The 14,233-nt window shown below is 49.0% G+C and overlaps 2 protein-coding genes across 6 annotated transcripts in view; both read left to right on the top strand.

Annotated features, from left to right (window-relative positions):
- The window catches only part of CATSPER4 (cation channel sperm associated 4), a 34,034-nt gene extending 32,190 nt beyond the window's left edge, over positions 1 to 1,844 (top strand). For all 4 annotated transcript variants that reach the window (XM_083627413.1, XM_083627414.1, XM_083627411.1 and 1 more), the window contains one exon: positions 945 to 1,844. In XM_083627413.1, coding sequence (XP_083483539.1) covers positions 945 to 971 — 27 coding nt within the window. In that variant the 3' untranslated portion in view covers positions 972 to 1,844. The remainder of the gene's footprint in view (positions 1 to 944) is intronic.
- Positions 1,845 to 3,869: 2,025 nt separating this feature from the next.
- The window catches only part of E2F2 (E2F transcription factor 2), a 36,700-nt gene continuing 26,336 nt past the window's right edge, over positions 3,870 to 14,233 (top strand). For both annotated transcript variants that reach the window (XR_014551374.1, XM_083627581.1), the window contains exon 1: positions 3,870 to 5,166. Coding sequence is in view for 1 of the 2 variants with exons in the window: in XM_083627581.1 (XP_083483707.1) it covers positions 4,882 to 5,166 (285 nt within the window). In the remaining variant the exon portion in view is untranslated. The remainder of the gene's footprint in view (positions 5,167 to 14,233) is intronic.

Raw genomic sequence — 14,233 nt, 5'->3', positions numbered from 1 at the left:
AATTCCATACTGGGGATCTTTAGCAGAGGAACTGAGAATAGAACTGCTGGCATCATAATGCCGTTGTACAAATCTGTGGTGCAAACGTATTTGGAATACTGTGTACAGTTCCGGTCGCCTTACCTCAAAAGGATATTGTAGAGTTACAGAGATGGAAAAGCTTCAGAAAAAGGAAGCCCAAAGGATCAACTCCCCTATGGAGAAAGGTTGCCATGTTTGGGACTTCTGCTTTAGAGAAAAAGCCAATAATAATAATATACTTTTTGTACCCTACCCACATCTGACTGGGTTTCCCCAGCCACTCTGGGTGGCTTTCTAACAGAGCATAACAAAAGCACAGCAAAGCAAAACACTACACCTTAAAAGAGGCAACATGATAGAAGTTTTTTTAATAATTAGGCACGGCATAGAGAAGGTAGATAGAGAAAAGTTGTTCTCCCTCTCTCATGATGCTAGAACTCACTGACACCCAGGGAGGCTGAATGTAGGAAGATTCAGCACTTTCATGCAGTGCATAGTTCAATTATGGAACATGCTCCTGCAAGAGGCAGTGATGGCAACCCGCCTGGGTGGCTTCAAAAGAGGGATAGGCAAATTCATGAAGGCTGTCGATGGCTACAAGCCATGTTGGCTATGCTTCTGGATACCAGTTGCTGGAGACAGTGGCCTTGTGCTTGTGGGTTTCCCATGGGCACCTGGTCAGCTGCTAGGAAATGAGGAGGCTGGAATAAATGGGCCAATGGCCTGATCCAGCAGGCTCTTCTTACTTTCTTGCTTTTTCCTTCAGGGGACTTTCTGAAGCCTCTTGATCATTTTGGTTGCCCTTTATTGCATCCTTTACAGTATCCTTTTTGAGGCCTTTTTTAGAGATCTATGAGCCTGGGCATGCACCCCAGGTTATTAAAAGTTTCCAAACTAACCACACATTTTTATTTTAATACCAGAAACCCCCTGAAAAACCAGGAGAGTGAGGAGAGACAAATGCACAATCAGGACTACAGAGACTTGCATATCATGGGAAAACAGCATCCAAGCAGAGAATGCAAAAAGCAGGAGTCAAGTGGAGGGAGAGGCTTCTGAGTGGAGGCTGCATCTGAAGAAGTGTCAAAAGGGGAAGGGAAGAACAGCTTCAGCACTCATCACCCGGAGGAGCTATCAGCATACGTACCAACCTCCAGTGATATCCCTACTGCTAGAGCATCATTCCTTGGACGTGGGCCACAAAGGAACTTCTCTTTGTATATATATGATCCTCAGTGTGTTCACACTTTGCTTCAAATTTCCGGCCCTTTCCATGTTGGCATTGAGTAGGAATTATGCCCAGGTAGTGCCAATTTGGAGGACATGCCCCTGGCAGCAGCCCAGATCATGGCATAGCATTGGGTTGCTTGAATTGTGGACAAGTCCAAGAACAACATACACAGCTTGGCTCTGGCCCATCAAGAAAGAACCCAGGACACGTTCCTTAGCCAGGTTCTGGGTCATCTTTTCTGCTACATACAGAGATGCTAGCGGGTCTTTTCAGTAAGACCTTTTGACTCCAAGCTCTTCTCTTCCAAAGCCTCAAGATGTTTGTTATGCTCTCGGCCCTGCATTTTCCAATGCCACCTAGGATCGCGTCACACGCAGAGGAATAAGGAAAGCTCACTTGCTGCTTTGCATTCTCTGGATTTGGGGATGCCGCCTAGTTCAGTCGCCCTTTAAAATGAACTTTGCCCCAAAGAACTTTGTGAACGTCACAAAATAGATGGGGGGGAATAGATGCAGTTATGTTAATCAACTTTCAGAATTGTGCTGGCTTCAGAGTCACAATAGAACAATAAAATACTGAATTGAATATTAGAGCCTTTATGTTTATGAAAACTTGCTGCTTATGCACCAATGTGTGTGACTGGATCCTGGCCTGTATATTTCGAATGGAGGTATTATAGTAAGTTTTTTAATTGTACAGTAAACTATCATGGGATAACATGTTATGCAGAGTGGTATACAAATACTTCGAATATGATTTCTACTACTACTACTACTACTACTAATTAAAACAGAGTTTCCCAAACTTTGGCTCTTCCGGATCCTCCAGAAAACCTATTTATTGAGCATTCATGGCAGAACATTTTTCCCTACTTACTGTAAAAGTGAACTTGCAGAACTTCAGCCAGGCAACATTACAGTAGCAAAAATAAGCAGAAACTAGAATGAGAGCAAAGGTTAATTTCTTGCCTGCTGGTCTGCAGAGCAATTAAAGAGCTACAGTTTTAAAGACATGCATAGACATGAAAAGAGGAAAACGGCACCTTTGAAGTCCACAGTGCAAAGAGCAGCTTTGAGGGAGGGCTTTTTGGCAGGAGGAGTGGGGGGGGAAGTTAAGTTCCCTTTCCCTGCCTGCTGTGATCGCGATATTGCTCAGCACCTCCCCTTTCCAACAGCTGCTATTTGCATTTTTGAAAGGAAAAAAAAAAAGACCTTACACATTACATGCAAAAAGAGATATTCACCTCCTGTCTAGTACGGCCCTCAGTGTCCCTTGTGGAAAGTCCTTATTCAGAGCAGCACAAAGAATAGGGAACATGATTGTTGCAACCAGCAGAGGGCAGTGATGCCATTTGTCTTGCTCACAAGCAGTCCAGGGGGTGGCAGTGCCTGTCGGCATCCTCAGTCTCCAGTGTTTGGTTGGCATCCACTCGGGAGACAACAGAAGAGTGTTGTTCTGGTATATCTGACTTTGTTTGCTCTGCCCATCAGGGGCTCTGCATCCAGCTATGGTGGTCTTCCTACCAGCCAGCCACCACCACCACTTGGCATTCAGGAGTGCAGCTGCAGAGATGGATAACCTGTGGCCCTCCAGATGTTGATGGACTCCAACTCCCAGCATCCCTGGACCTTGACTGATGGCCACGCTGGCTGGCACTGATGGGAGTTGGAGTCCACCAACATCTGGAGGGCTGCACGTTCCCCACCCTGCTTTGAGAGCCCACCCACTCAACTTTCCTCAAAATGAGATGTATTGTGGTGTAAATGTATCAGGATAGATCAACCACAAAGTCAAACCCCACTTCCCCATACTGACAAACGGAAGATGGAGCCCCTATAGATGAACTTCAAGAGGTGCATGGGCTCACATCAAAAGCGGGATGTGAGGGGGGCAACACAGGCAGCTGTCAGATAATGAGACAGACCACTGGGCCCTGGCTTAGTAGTCTATACACGGGCTGGCAGCAGCTCTCCGGTATTTCAGACAGGGAGTCCCTGGAGATGGCAGGGATTGATCCTGGGAACTTCTGCACGCAAAGCAGATGAGCTATGGGAGGAACATCGATAACCCCGCTTTACAAGCCCGTTTATGAGCATGCACCCCCTCGCCATGGGCCTCTCCTTTGTTCAGAGTCCACCCGGCGGTCCAGCGCGCCTCTCTTCCCCGGTCACCTTGCGGGTTTCGAGGGGCTCGCGGGGGAAGCGGGTAGACGGAAGGCCTGCCTCCCAAATTCGCAACAGGTAAGATGCGCCTGCCTCCCAGGGAGCCCGGCACCGGGGATCGCCACTGCCGAAGCCTCCGCCGGCCGCTTTAAGCGAGAGAAAGCAAGGCGTGCAAAGGGAGACCATCCCAGGGTCAATATTTGCATAGCCACGCCCACGCGCCGTGAAGGGCGGGGGGAGCCGGAGCCGGCGGCTGGCTGGAGGCTCTCGGGGAGCGCGGGCCGCCACGCGCTTCCCCTTTAAGAGCAGAACCTCCGGTCTCGCCCCTCGCCTGGCAAAATGTATCAAATCCGGTGGGCGGGGACGGGCTGGCGCGGCGTGGGCCAATGGGAGCGCGGGGTTTTCCGCGGGAGATCCGAATTTCGCGGCACGTAGTTTGGCGCTTAAAAAAAAAAAAGCGAGAGAAGGAGGAACGGAAAGAGAAAGGGCTGGGCAGCCATCGGGTGCGCTCTTGCCCCAATCCAGATCCATCCTTGCCCCAGGCGGCCCTGGCAGCGGCCCGGAACCTGGCAGCGGCCCAGCCGGGAGCCCCAAGGAGCCGAGGGGGCCAGCATTGCAAGTCGGCGGCAGCTCCATGAAAGGCGCCGGGGCCGCGAAAGGATCCAGGGCCCGGACTGGCTGCTTGAGCCCGGCCAGGATGCTTCTGCCGAGCCCCTCCGCCGGCCCTGGGATCTAGGCACTGGGAGCCGGAGCGGGGGGCAGCCGGGGAGAGAAATCTTCCGGGTGGTGTTTTGCAGAAAGAAAGAAAGAGCAGACAGAAAAAGCACCCGAGCTTTTGTTCCCCCGATTCTCCGGCTGCGATTTTTCCCCCCCAGCCACAAAAGCTGCTTTCTTTGCTGGGGGAGGGGATGTGCAAAGCTGATCTATAACCTTGCAAAGTCTCTCCAAAAATCCTTTATTTTATGTTTTTGGAAAGAGGGCTAGTGCAAAGTTGGTGTGTCTTTTTTTTATTCTCCGCGCTAAGCGTGCATCATTTATTTATTTATTTTTGAAGCCGAGAGCTGGGGTCATTCATCGGTTTGGAGGAGGAGGAAGTGGGGGGGAAGCCTGCTTGGCCGCCCTATGGCTCGCTCCCCTAGCAAAGAAAGGCTCTGGAAACAGACTTTGATGAAAAGAGAGAAATCGGGGTCTGCATGAGCCATTCCTCCAATACCAAAAGTCAATATTGCAAGCTGTTTCTTCCAGGTTTCTTTTTCTTTGAAGGATGAATTTGTGATTATTATTATTTTTTTGTTGCATTGGGGCTTGACCCCTCGGGAGCAAGCGAATGGCAGTTTTTTAAATGGCTAAGAGTACATTTTCCAAGTTACCTCTCAGGATCTCTCAAAATAAGAACAGTTATTGCCACCATCACTTGTTTTTGAAGCTCTGCTTGTTCCTTTGTGGCCTTTTGGAGAGGGCTCAGCCATGTTGAGAATCCCCAAAGTTGGGCCTCCTGCCCCTGGACGGGCCCCCTCTGCTCTTGGACCCCCCCAGCAGCAAAAGAAAGTCATGCCTGTGATCACCTCTGCAGAACTGGTGGTCTCCAACCTCAGCAGCCCCCAGATGCGAGCTCTCCCAGCTACCTATTTCACTCAGGTGTACCCTCAGACTGCTGTGGTTGCCCCACTGCCTAGGGGCAGCTGCCTTTATGCCACCCCCCATGGACCCGAGATCAAAACCATGCGATCCGCTTCCACTGGAAAACTGCCGGTAATACCGCTTTCCTTTTTCTCTGACTTTTCCTTTCTGTTTCTTTACCAGCGCGTTGGCTTCTGACACCACTGTTGCACCTTTATATGGATGCAACAATGTGGGTAGGGTTGGGGGGCTGGCGGTTGGCACTGGGTTGCACCTGGCTGTGCAGACCCAAGGAACAAGGTGTACTTCTGCCAATGGCTCCAAAGCCAAGGCTACCTTATGAAAACCTCGATTGCTGGGTGGGCTTTGTGGGGTTATGCTGTATGAGGGCGTACAGATGGAGGTGTCCTTTGGGCTAATGCCCAAAGATTCGTGAATCTCAATATAGTACATTGTGGCTCATGCCATTTCTTAACTTCCCTGTACTTTGCCCTACAACACTTCTCCTTTTTGTTATTGCAGAAATCCTAACGCTGCTACGTCATGCAAAATGCCATCTGTGACACTAAAAGGGTAGGGGAAGCATCTTTAAAAACAAGATGCTAAGGAGAAGAATTTCATGTTGCAAAATTCCTCTCCTGCATTGACATGGCAGTTTGATACATTTCATCACTATTTCAGCCGAGTTGAGCCAGGCCTCAGTGAATCAGTTCCAGCAGCCTTAATCTTTCCCCCCTTTTCCTTTGATCAAAGCCTTGTCTCTTCCGCCACTCACTCTCTGGAAGAGTTCTGATTTTCACAGAGCTTTTACCTGATTCGATAGCCTCCGGTGCATGAATCTAAAGAACCATGCCTAAGTTTGATGCCTCCTCTGGCAAAGGAATCATAGTAAGCTGGACCATTGGCCCATCTAGCTTAGGATCGACTGGCAGGGACATTTCCCAGCCCTACCTAGATATGCCAGGGATAGAATCTGAGACCTTCTCCATAAAAGCCAGATGCTCTACACCAAGCTGCTCCCCAAAGGGGAAAAACAGTTATAAGGAATTAAGGAAAAGTCTAAAGGCCCATCTAGTCCAGCATCTTCTTTTCACAGTGGCCAACCAGGTGCCTTTGGGAAGCACGCAAGCAGGAACTGAGTGCCACATCTCTGCTTTCTTCACTTCTGATTCTCAGCAGCTGATATTAAGAGGTGTGCTACCTCTGGCATTGGAGGTAGTTCGCAATCATTGTCACTGTTTAAGTAGGGGCTGTTCAACAGTGCAGGAGTCTTGCGCTTGGTGCAGTGAACGATGAGAATGTTCTTTAAGAAAAAAATAGTTGTTGTGTCAGTGCGTTTTTGGGAGCTGGGGATTGTGCCCTCTGGCCAAGTTTTTCCGCACTTCTGGTATGCGCTGCTTTTGTGTGGGTGTGAATTGAAATCGGAAGCACTCTGGTCCCAAGATAGGGCTGGACGGAAGCACCCAGCATTCCCAGATGGACCCTGAGGACCTACGGCTTAAGCCGGGCTGTTTCCCTTGTCTTTGCTTTTCCAAGGGATCTGGGAGTTGGGTCTAGCAGAATTAATCTGAACCTTGAGAAGCTCGTAGAGCAGAAAGAGGAAGTGGGGGAAAGTGTTGCACTTCCAGCTTCCTCCTTCAGCTCTACTTTCTGGTCAAGACAGAAAAAGGTAAGCAGCCTCTGCCCGATGACTGAGAGGGCAGTGGGGTGAGGGCCTCAGAGAGTTCATGGGCGCCATGTAAAAAATTGAAGGGGGACATTGCACCCATGAGTACTGCATTGGCAACCGCTGCTGTAAGAGCAGGTGGGTTAATCCAGGTGAGCAAAGCATTCATCTTAGAAACAGAACACCCACCCAGATCAACCTCTTGGCCTTTGGATGGCAGATCTAATTGCAATCATCCTGAAAGCGGTTGCTGTGAGAGCTGATGTAGTGTTGTGGCTTTGACTTAGGTTCATGGGCCCCAGTTTCAGTCTTGTCTCTGCCATGAGTTCAGTAGGTGAACATATGAGCCTTGCTGTGTTGGGTTAAAGCAGCTTTGGCCAGCCTGGTGCCCTCCAGATGTTTTGGACTACAACTGCCATCTGCTCTGACCGTTGGCTGTGGGACTGATGGGAATTGCAATAGAAAAAGCCTAGAGGACACCAGGTTGGTGAAGACTGGACTAAGAGATGGCTTCATGGGTCATGGTGTTCCTTAACTCCTTCAGTTCATCACTAGCCATTTCCCACAACACACAATGAAAAAAATAAGACTAGCTCTGCCAGCTCAAACCAAAGGCCCATTCAGTCCAACATCTTGTTCTTCACAGCAGCCAGCCTATGAGAAGCCTACATGCAAGGCATGAGGGCATGAGTGCCACTGTTGTTCTCCAACTGGTATTCAGAGGCAACATTCTTCCAATTCTTGAAGCAACATAGAGCCATTGGGACTAGTATCCACTGATGGCCTCATCCATGAAATTGTCTGGCTTTCTTTTCTAAATGGGAATCCGTCACATATCTTGTGATAGCAAATTGCATTGCATAACTTCAAAGATGTACTTCCCACTGTCAAGCTTCATTGGATGAGCCCAAGTTCTAGCCAGTATTATTCCCATTTGGAATATGGAAGATAATAGTAGTGGCTTGCTTAAAAGCAGCAGTGGAGGCACTGTGCCCCTCCAGATGTTGGTGAACCACAGTTCCCATCATCCCCAGCCATTCTTCGTTGGGATGATGGGAATTGTAGTTCAGTAACATCTGGAGGGCCATAGGTTCCCAACACCTGCTTTAAAGGGCCACTGTAAGGATTTACAACCAGATGGTGCATGTGAAGTTCTCATGCCTAGATTGAATATTGTTATTAATCCCTGCATGGCAGTGCTGTCTGGGCCTGTACATTATGTGGGATGGATGAGCCACAGGGTGGGGCATAGCGTGGAGTGATACCCTACATGATGGTTGATAAGGCAAAGGTGTAGAAATGCTCGTCATTCTGATTTAACCAGTGCTGTTGTTAGTAATTGTATTACCTGTGTTTTCAGGTAGAACTGTAACCCCCTGCTTTCCTGCTAGGGACTTGGGGGCAGAAGGGAGCACCAAAACTACTCCTGTACCATTAGTGGTACTTGGCTGGGTCATATACTAGAAGCAAACTGGACGTCTCCATTGGTGGCCCTTTCTGTCCCTGCCAATCTACAACCTTACGCATGTTTACTCAGAAGTCTATCCTGCTGTGTCCGAGGAGACATATTCCCTAGTAAGTGTGTTTTAGGAGTGCATTCCAGTGCCCTCTGAATCTCAGGCTGCTGGTCTAAAGCACATTATCTTGTAACACCCCCAATAATTTGTGTGTATTTTGAGAATATAAGAAGGACCTTGCTGGTTCAGACCAAAGCCCATCTATCCCAGCATCCTGTTCTCACAGATGCCTGTGGGAAGTCCAAAAGTAGATTTACCTTAGGGGCATGTGTGGCACTTGATCATCCAGTCCCATGGTGAGCTTGCAGCCAGCTATTGAAAATCTGTCTTTCTAGGAACCTCTTGGTCCCAGGTTGGACTTAGTTGTCTGGTAAGATTCTGATGCTATAAATCATGCCTCTGAACACCTGTTGTTTGGGAGCACAAATGGGAGAGTGTTGCTGTGCTGGCCTCTACTCAATAATGCACACCGAATGGCAGTGCTCTCTGGGGTCTCTAGGACTGAACTGGAGATATTTTGTGTGCACTGCAGGGCACGAGTTCTACCACAAAGCTATAGCCTCTGGCCCAAAGGGAAGTTGAGTTGCAACCGAGGTGAGTGGCAAGGCAGAGGCACCTTAAGGGCTTCTGTACCTCTAAGCACCGCATGGAAAAGTGCATTTTGTCAGACATAGCAGCTTTCCTCATTGCATTGCTGTGATGCTTATCCCTGGAACATAGGAAGTTGCTTCATATTGAGTCAGATCAATAGTATTGTCCAACAGAAACTTCTCTGGGGTTCTTCCATGGATTTAACCAAGTTTTTCCCATCACCTGCTGCCTGTTCATTAGAACTGAAGATGCCTCGGAGTGAACCTGTGGCCTTCTGCATCCAAGGCATTGCTCTAACACTGAGCTATGCCTTCTCTCATTCCTTCCACGGAGATGTGGCTCTTGTTCCTGCTCTGACATCCCTTGTGCTGCTGTTTCTGGAAAGACCAGAAAACTCAACTGGGCTTGTCTGGTAGTTTTCTGCCTCTGGGGTAGAGGTGATGTTGATGTTTCTGCTTGGGGCCATGTCTGCCCCCAGGGAATTTGCAAATTGCACTCCTTCCCTATAGTGCCATGGGGAGGACAGTAGGGCCATAGCTCATTGGTAGACCACATGACTTTCTTACAGAAGGTCCCGGGTTCAGTTCCAGCCATGTCCAAGTAAGGCTGGGAAAGAGTCCCATCTGAAACTCTAGAAAGCTTCTATCCGTTAGTGGCTGGGTATGCACATCTTGCTAAGCCAAACTATGGCTTGCTGGGACCCTGCTAACTTGCGAAGTGGAGATCACAGCTGCCTTGCTCCTCTCCAGTACTTTTAGCTCAACATGCGGCACTTAAGCCAATGTTTGGCTCAGCGTGTCGTCTCAACATGGAGTTGTGGTTAAGCTCCTTCCTCCTTAGCCATGACCTGTAACCAAGAACAAACCTTGGCTATAGATTGTGGTTAATCCCCCATTCAGAGGACACAGTGTGCCAAACGTTGGTTTAGTTGCCATGCTGAGCTGAAAGGATCTGGGAATGAGCAAAGTGGGTGAAATCTCCTCCTTGGGAGCCAGCATGCTCATGCTAAACCATGGTTCATCTTAGCATAATGTGTGAGTGCGGCTGGTGTGTAGATGGTGCAGAGTGTGGCAGACTGATGGGTTCAAGGATACCTTCCTCAATACAATCCTGCTCCGCTGTTTTGCAACTGTTGGTGCTAGGCCTCCATGGCATGCTTGCTGAAAGCTTTGACCAATGCTCCTAATTGGCAGAGAAGCCTGGAGTCATCACCCCCCCAACTTTCCCCAAGTCCTGGGAACTATTCCAGCTTCTGCTGTAACCCTCTGTCCTCCCAAGGGCTGAATCGAATTTCAGATTTCTCTATCTCCCCTGCTGAGTGTTTGACGCCTCCTGACAGGTGTGGGCTTTGGGATGAACATCCCCTTGTGGGTCTGTAGCTCTCCCTCTCCCCTCCATACTTTCTAGTTCTTGGAATTCCTAATCTGGCTGAGCAACTAGGACCTTTGTGCTTAACAGGGGCCGAATGCCAGTTTCTCTAAACAGCCTCCGCCTTATGCTAGAATAATATCACCTGCTTTCTCTTTCCCGCTGCGCATCTGTGCCTTGCATTGCTCTCAGAGATGCTTTCCCTCCCCACCCCCAAAAGAGGGAAGGCACCATCTAAACCCCTCCCCTCTTTTGTTGCCCAGACTCCTTATGAAGGCATGTCTCTGTCAGGGGCACCATGTCCCCTGTGTTATCTGCGCAGAACAGGAGCTCTGGTGAAATAGACCTCATAGCTCCTCTTGCATTCGAGGAACAAGATCTTTCCAAACTTAAGTCCTTTATGATTCTATCCTGACTTGCATAGGCATGTCGCTGCACCAATATAGCCTTGTCTTTTACAGCTTGTCTGGTACTTGTTTATATGTGACCATAGGAATTCCATGCAGGTGAGTGAATGGATGATGGATAATGGACACAATGTGCCATCCCTCCTCTGCCAGGCTCCTTGGTTTCTAGGTTAGCTGTAGAAGATGAAAAATCACCATGACCAGCACAGCACAGATATGCAGTGGGTTGGTGAGGAAGAATGGATCATCCCATCCCTTTTCTATTAGTCCACTTGGTAAAAGGTCCCCCCCCCCAGCCTCTAAGTCAGGCATCCCCACACTCGGCCCTCCAGCTGTTTTGGGACTACAACTTCCAATCATCCCTAGCTAACAGGACCAACGGTCAGGGATGATGGGAATTGTAGTCCCAAAACAGCTGGAGGGCCAAGTTTGGGGATGCCTGCTGTAAGTGGCTAGTGGACAACCTTTGGCCCTCCAGATGTTGCTGAACTATAGCCCCCATCATGCTAATATTAATTTCTAACGCTTGCTCTTAGCCTGGGCATATGACCCATTAAGTTTGTATGTAGACATGTATCGGATTGCACTGTAAATATGCTTGGTAGTTGCATCTGAGAAACTTGTTTCGGAAAGCCACTTCTAATATAAGCTGGTGCGTAATTTTCAAAGTGCAGGTTGGGATAAACTTGCAATTTAGGTGAATGTTGTCTTGGCCGTTCGGTTGATTATGGCACAGCAGTTTTCTTCCGGCCTTCACAAGCAGACTGTGGCTATGATTCAACTTCTAAATAAGCTACTCCATTTGTTTTGCTAAGACCAGTTAAGGCTGCTTCATAAGCCCCACCCAGGTACCTGAGCTCAGAAAACAGGGGCACTGCACCAGTCAAGTCAGATATGCTTGTGCTGGGGTTGGCAAACTAAGGACTGCGGGCCGGATGCGGCCCGCCGGGCTCATTAATCCGGCCCGCGAACCTTGCGGACCCTGCCGCCCGCTTGGTCAGTCCCTGCGCTAAACCGGTGCAGCACAGAGGCCTCACTGCGCAGAGACTGACTTATGCGACGCGGTTTCTGATTGGCTACAGGAAGCTCCTGCAGCCAATTAGAAGCCACTGACACCTGGGTGGACAGCGATGCTGGCGCGGCCTCTGCGCCGCCGCCGCTTCCTCCTGCTCAGCCGCCTCAGCAGGAAGGAAGGGGTGGCGCCCAGAGGCCGCCAAGTGGGAGGGAGCCTACGGGACCGCCTCTCCTGGTATGCCCCACAAAGAAACCTACGGTCTGCAAATAAAAACATCCTGAAGGTCCCAGGCCTCAGAGAGGTTAGGCTGGCCTCAACTAGAGCCAGGGCCTTCTCGGCTGCGGCTCCAATCTGGTGGAACGCTCTGTCACAAGAGACTAGGGCCCTGCGGGACCTGACATCTTTCCGCAGGGCCTGCAAGACAGAGTTGTTCCACCAGGCCTTTGGTCAGGGCGCAGCCTGACTCCCTCCTCTGGCAACCTGCACAGAGTTTTGCTTAATGGTTGCCATCAACTTGATTTTAATTAATTTTTATAATGAAATATTTTTAGAATGTTGGTTTATTTGATTGTTTGATTATTTGATTGTTGTTAGCCGCCCTGAGCCCGGCTTCGGCTGGGGAGGGCGGGATATAAATAAAATTTATTATTATTATTATTATTATTAAGAGCTGAGCAGGAGGAAGTGGTGGCGGCGCGGAGGCTGCCTCTGCCGCCCAGGCCAGCAGAGATGAGGCGGGGGGGGGGAGGTCCTTTCGGGAGAGGGGGTGCTTTTCGGAGGGGGGTCCGGCCCTTCACAAGTTTGAAATTTGCTCCGACTGAAAGCCCACCCAAGCTTTTACTGCATTGCTTGATGATGCAATCAGATGCAGATGCCTAATGCAGGTTACTTATGGCACATCAGGTGCCAAAAAGGTGGCAGCAGGGCCCAGCCTTCTTCCAGTGACAAGCAAGAGGTTGTTGAAAAGCCTGGTGTATGGTTTCAAAAAGAAAAGCCATGCTCTTCTTTTTGAAACCATAGCTGTGGTGCAGAGCTCCCAGTAGGTTTCCAGGCACAATTCAAAGAGTTGGTGCTGGCCTGTTGTTTAGTTGTTTAGTCGTGTCCGACTCTTCGTGACCCCCTGGACCAGAGCACGCCAAGCACTCCTGTCTTCCACTGCCTCCCGCAGTTTGGTCAAACTCATGTTGGTAGCTTCGAGAACACTGTCCAACTATCTCGTCCTCTGTCGTCCCCTTCTCCTTGTGCCCTCCATCTTTCCCAACATCAGGGTCTTCTCTTCTCATGAGGTGGCCAAAGTATTGAAGTCTCAATACTAGGTCAGTATTGGTGCTGACCTAGTAAAGCCCTAAATGGCCTCAGCCCTGTATACCTAAAGGAGCATCTCCACCCCCATCGTCCAGCTGAGATCCAGCTCAGAGGGCCTGCTTAGTAAGTGGAGCAGTGGAACGCCCTCCCATCATATGTCAAGTAAATAAACAACAATTTGACTTTCAGAAGACATCTGAAAGTTTTTTAATGTTTGATGTTTTATTGCGTTTTTAATATTTAGTTGGGAGTCGCCTAGAGTGGCTTGGGTGACCCACTCAGGCTGCCAGCATATAAATAATAAAATTATTATTGGTATTATTGCATGTTTTGGCTCTGCTTACTAGCCAGACAGCCCTACCTCCGAGACACATCTTACAAAAGTTAAGTGCAAAATGAAGTGAGATCTAGTCCCATCTCAAGCCCCTGTCCCAGCTCACAGGGAACACGTGGAAGGGATGGTTGCCACCAGCATCCTGGCTAGTGGATTTGAGGAGCTTAGCTCTGGAGGGCAGGGAGAACACTGAGCTGCTGCTTCCAAGCATTTTAAAGGGATATGTGCCTAATCATACATGATTGTGGGTTTGAGTATCCAATTGGGGCAAAAAATAAAATAAAAAAATTCATTCATTGCAGCTGGTTGAACTAGATGACCTTCGTGGTTTGTTCCAACTCTGCAATTCTATGAATGTGGCTCCTTCACAACATCTGGGCATCTTATAAATCTACCTCTCTAGTTTCTGAGGTTCAGCAGGTATTACCCACATATTCAAGCATGTTTTTGTAGCCATAAGGGCTAAATACTTGCCGGGGTGTGTGTGTTTTTATTTCTTAGGAATCTTTGGCCGGATCAAGGATTGTGCTGAATTTTGAAAAAAAAATTCTTAAAAAAAAATATCAAGTAAGGCACACCCACACTCAACATTTGAATGTCTGTTGCATAGATCACAGAACAGATTCACTCCCTTGTTGCCCCAGAGCAGGCATAGGCAAACTCAGGCCTCCAGACGTTTTGGGACTACAGTTCGCATCATCCCTGACCACTGATCCTGTTAGCTAGGGATGATGGGAGTTGTAGTCCCAAAACAGCTGGAGGGCCGAGTTTGCCTATGCCTGCCCCAGAGGGTGAGACCCGAACCAACAGCTTCAAATTAGAAGAAACTAGATTTTATCTAAACTTTGCAAAGAACATCCTGATGGGCCAAACTGCTTGACAGTGGACCAGACTGCTTGAGATAAGCCACCTATCAGTGGTGCCCTAGGCTGGATTTTCCTGCATTGTCTGGCGGGGGGCGGGGGTTGGTTGGTCACGGGAGGGAATAGAGAACAC

The sequence above is a fragment of the Podarcis filfolensis genome (assembly GCF_964270895.1).
Source record: "Podarcis filfolensis genome assembly, chromosome: 8".
NCBI lineage: Eukaryota > Metazoa > Chordata > Lepidosauria > Squamata > Lacertidae > Podarcis > Podarcis filfolensis.
Note: the sequence above shows the minus strand (reverse complement) of the source record. Positions and strands in the feature narration are given on the sequence as shown.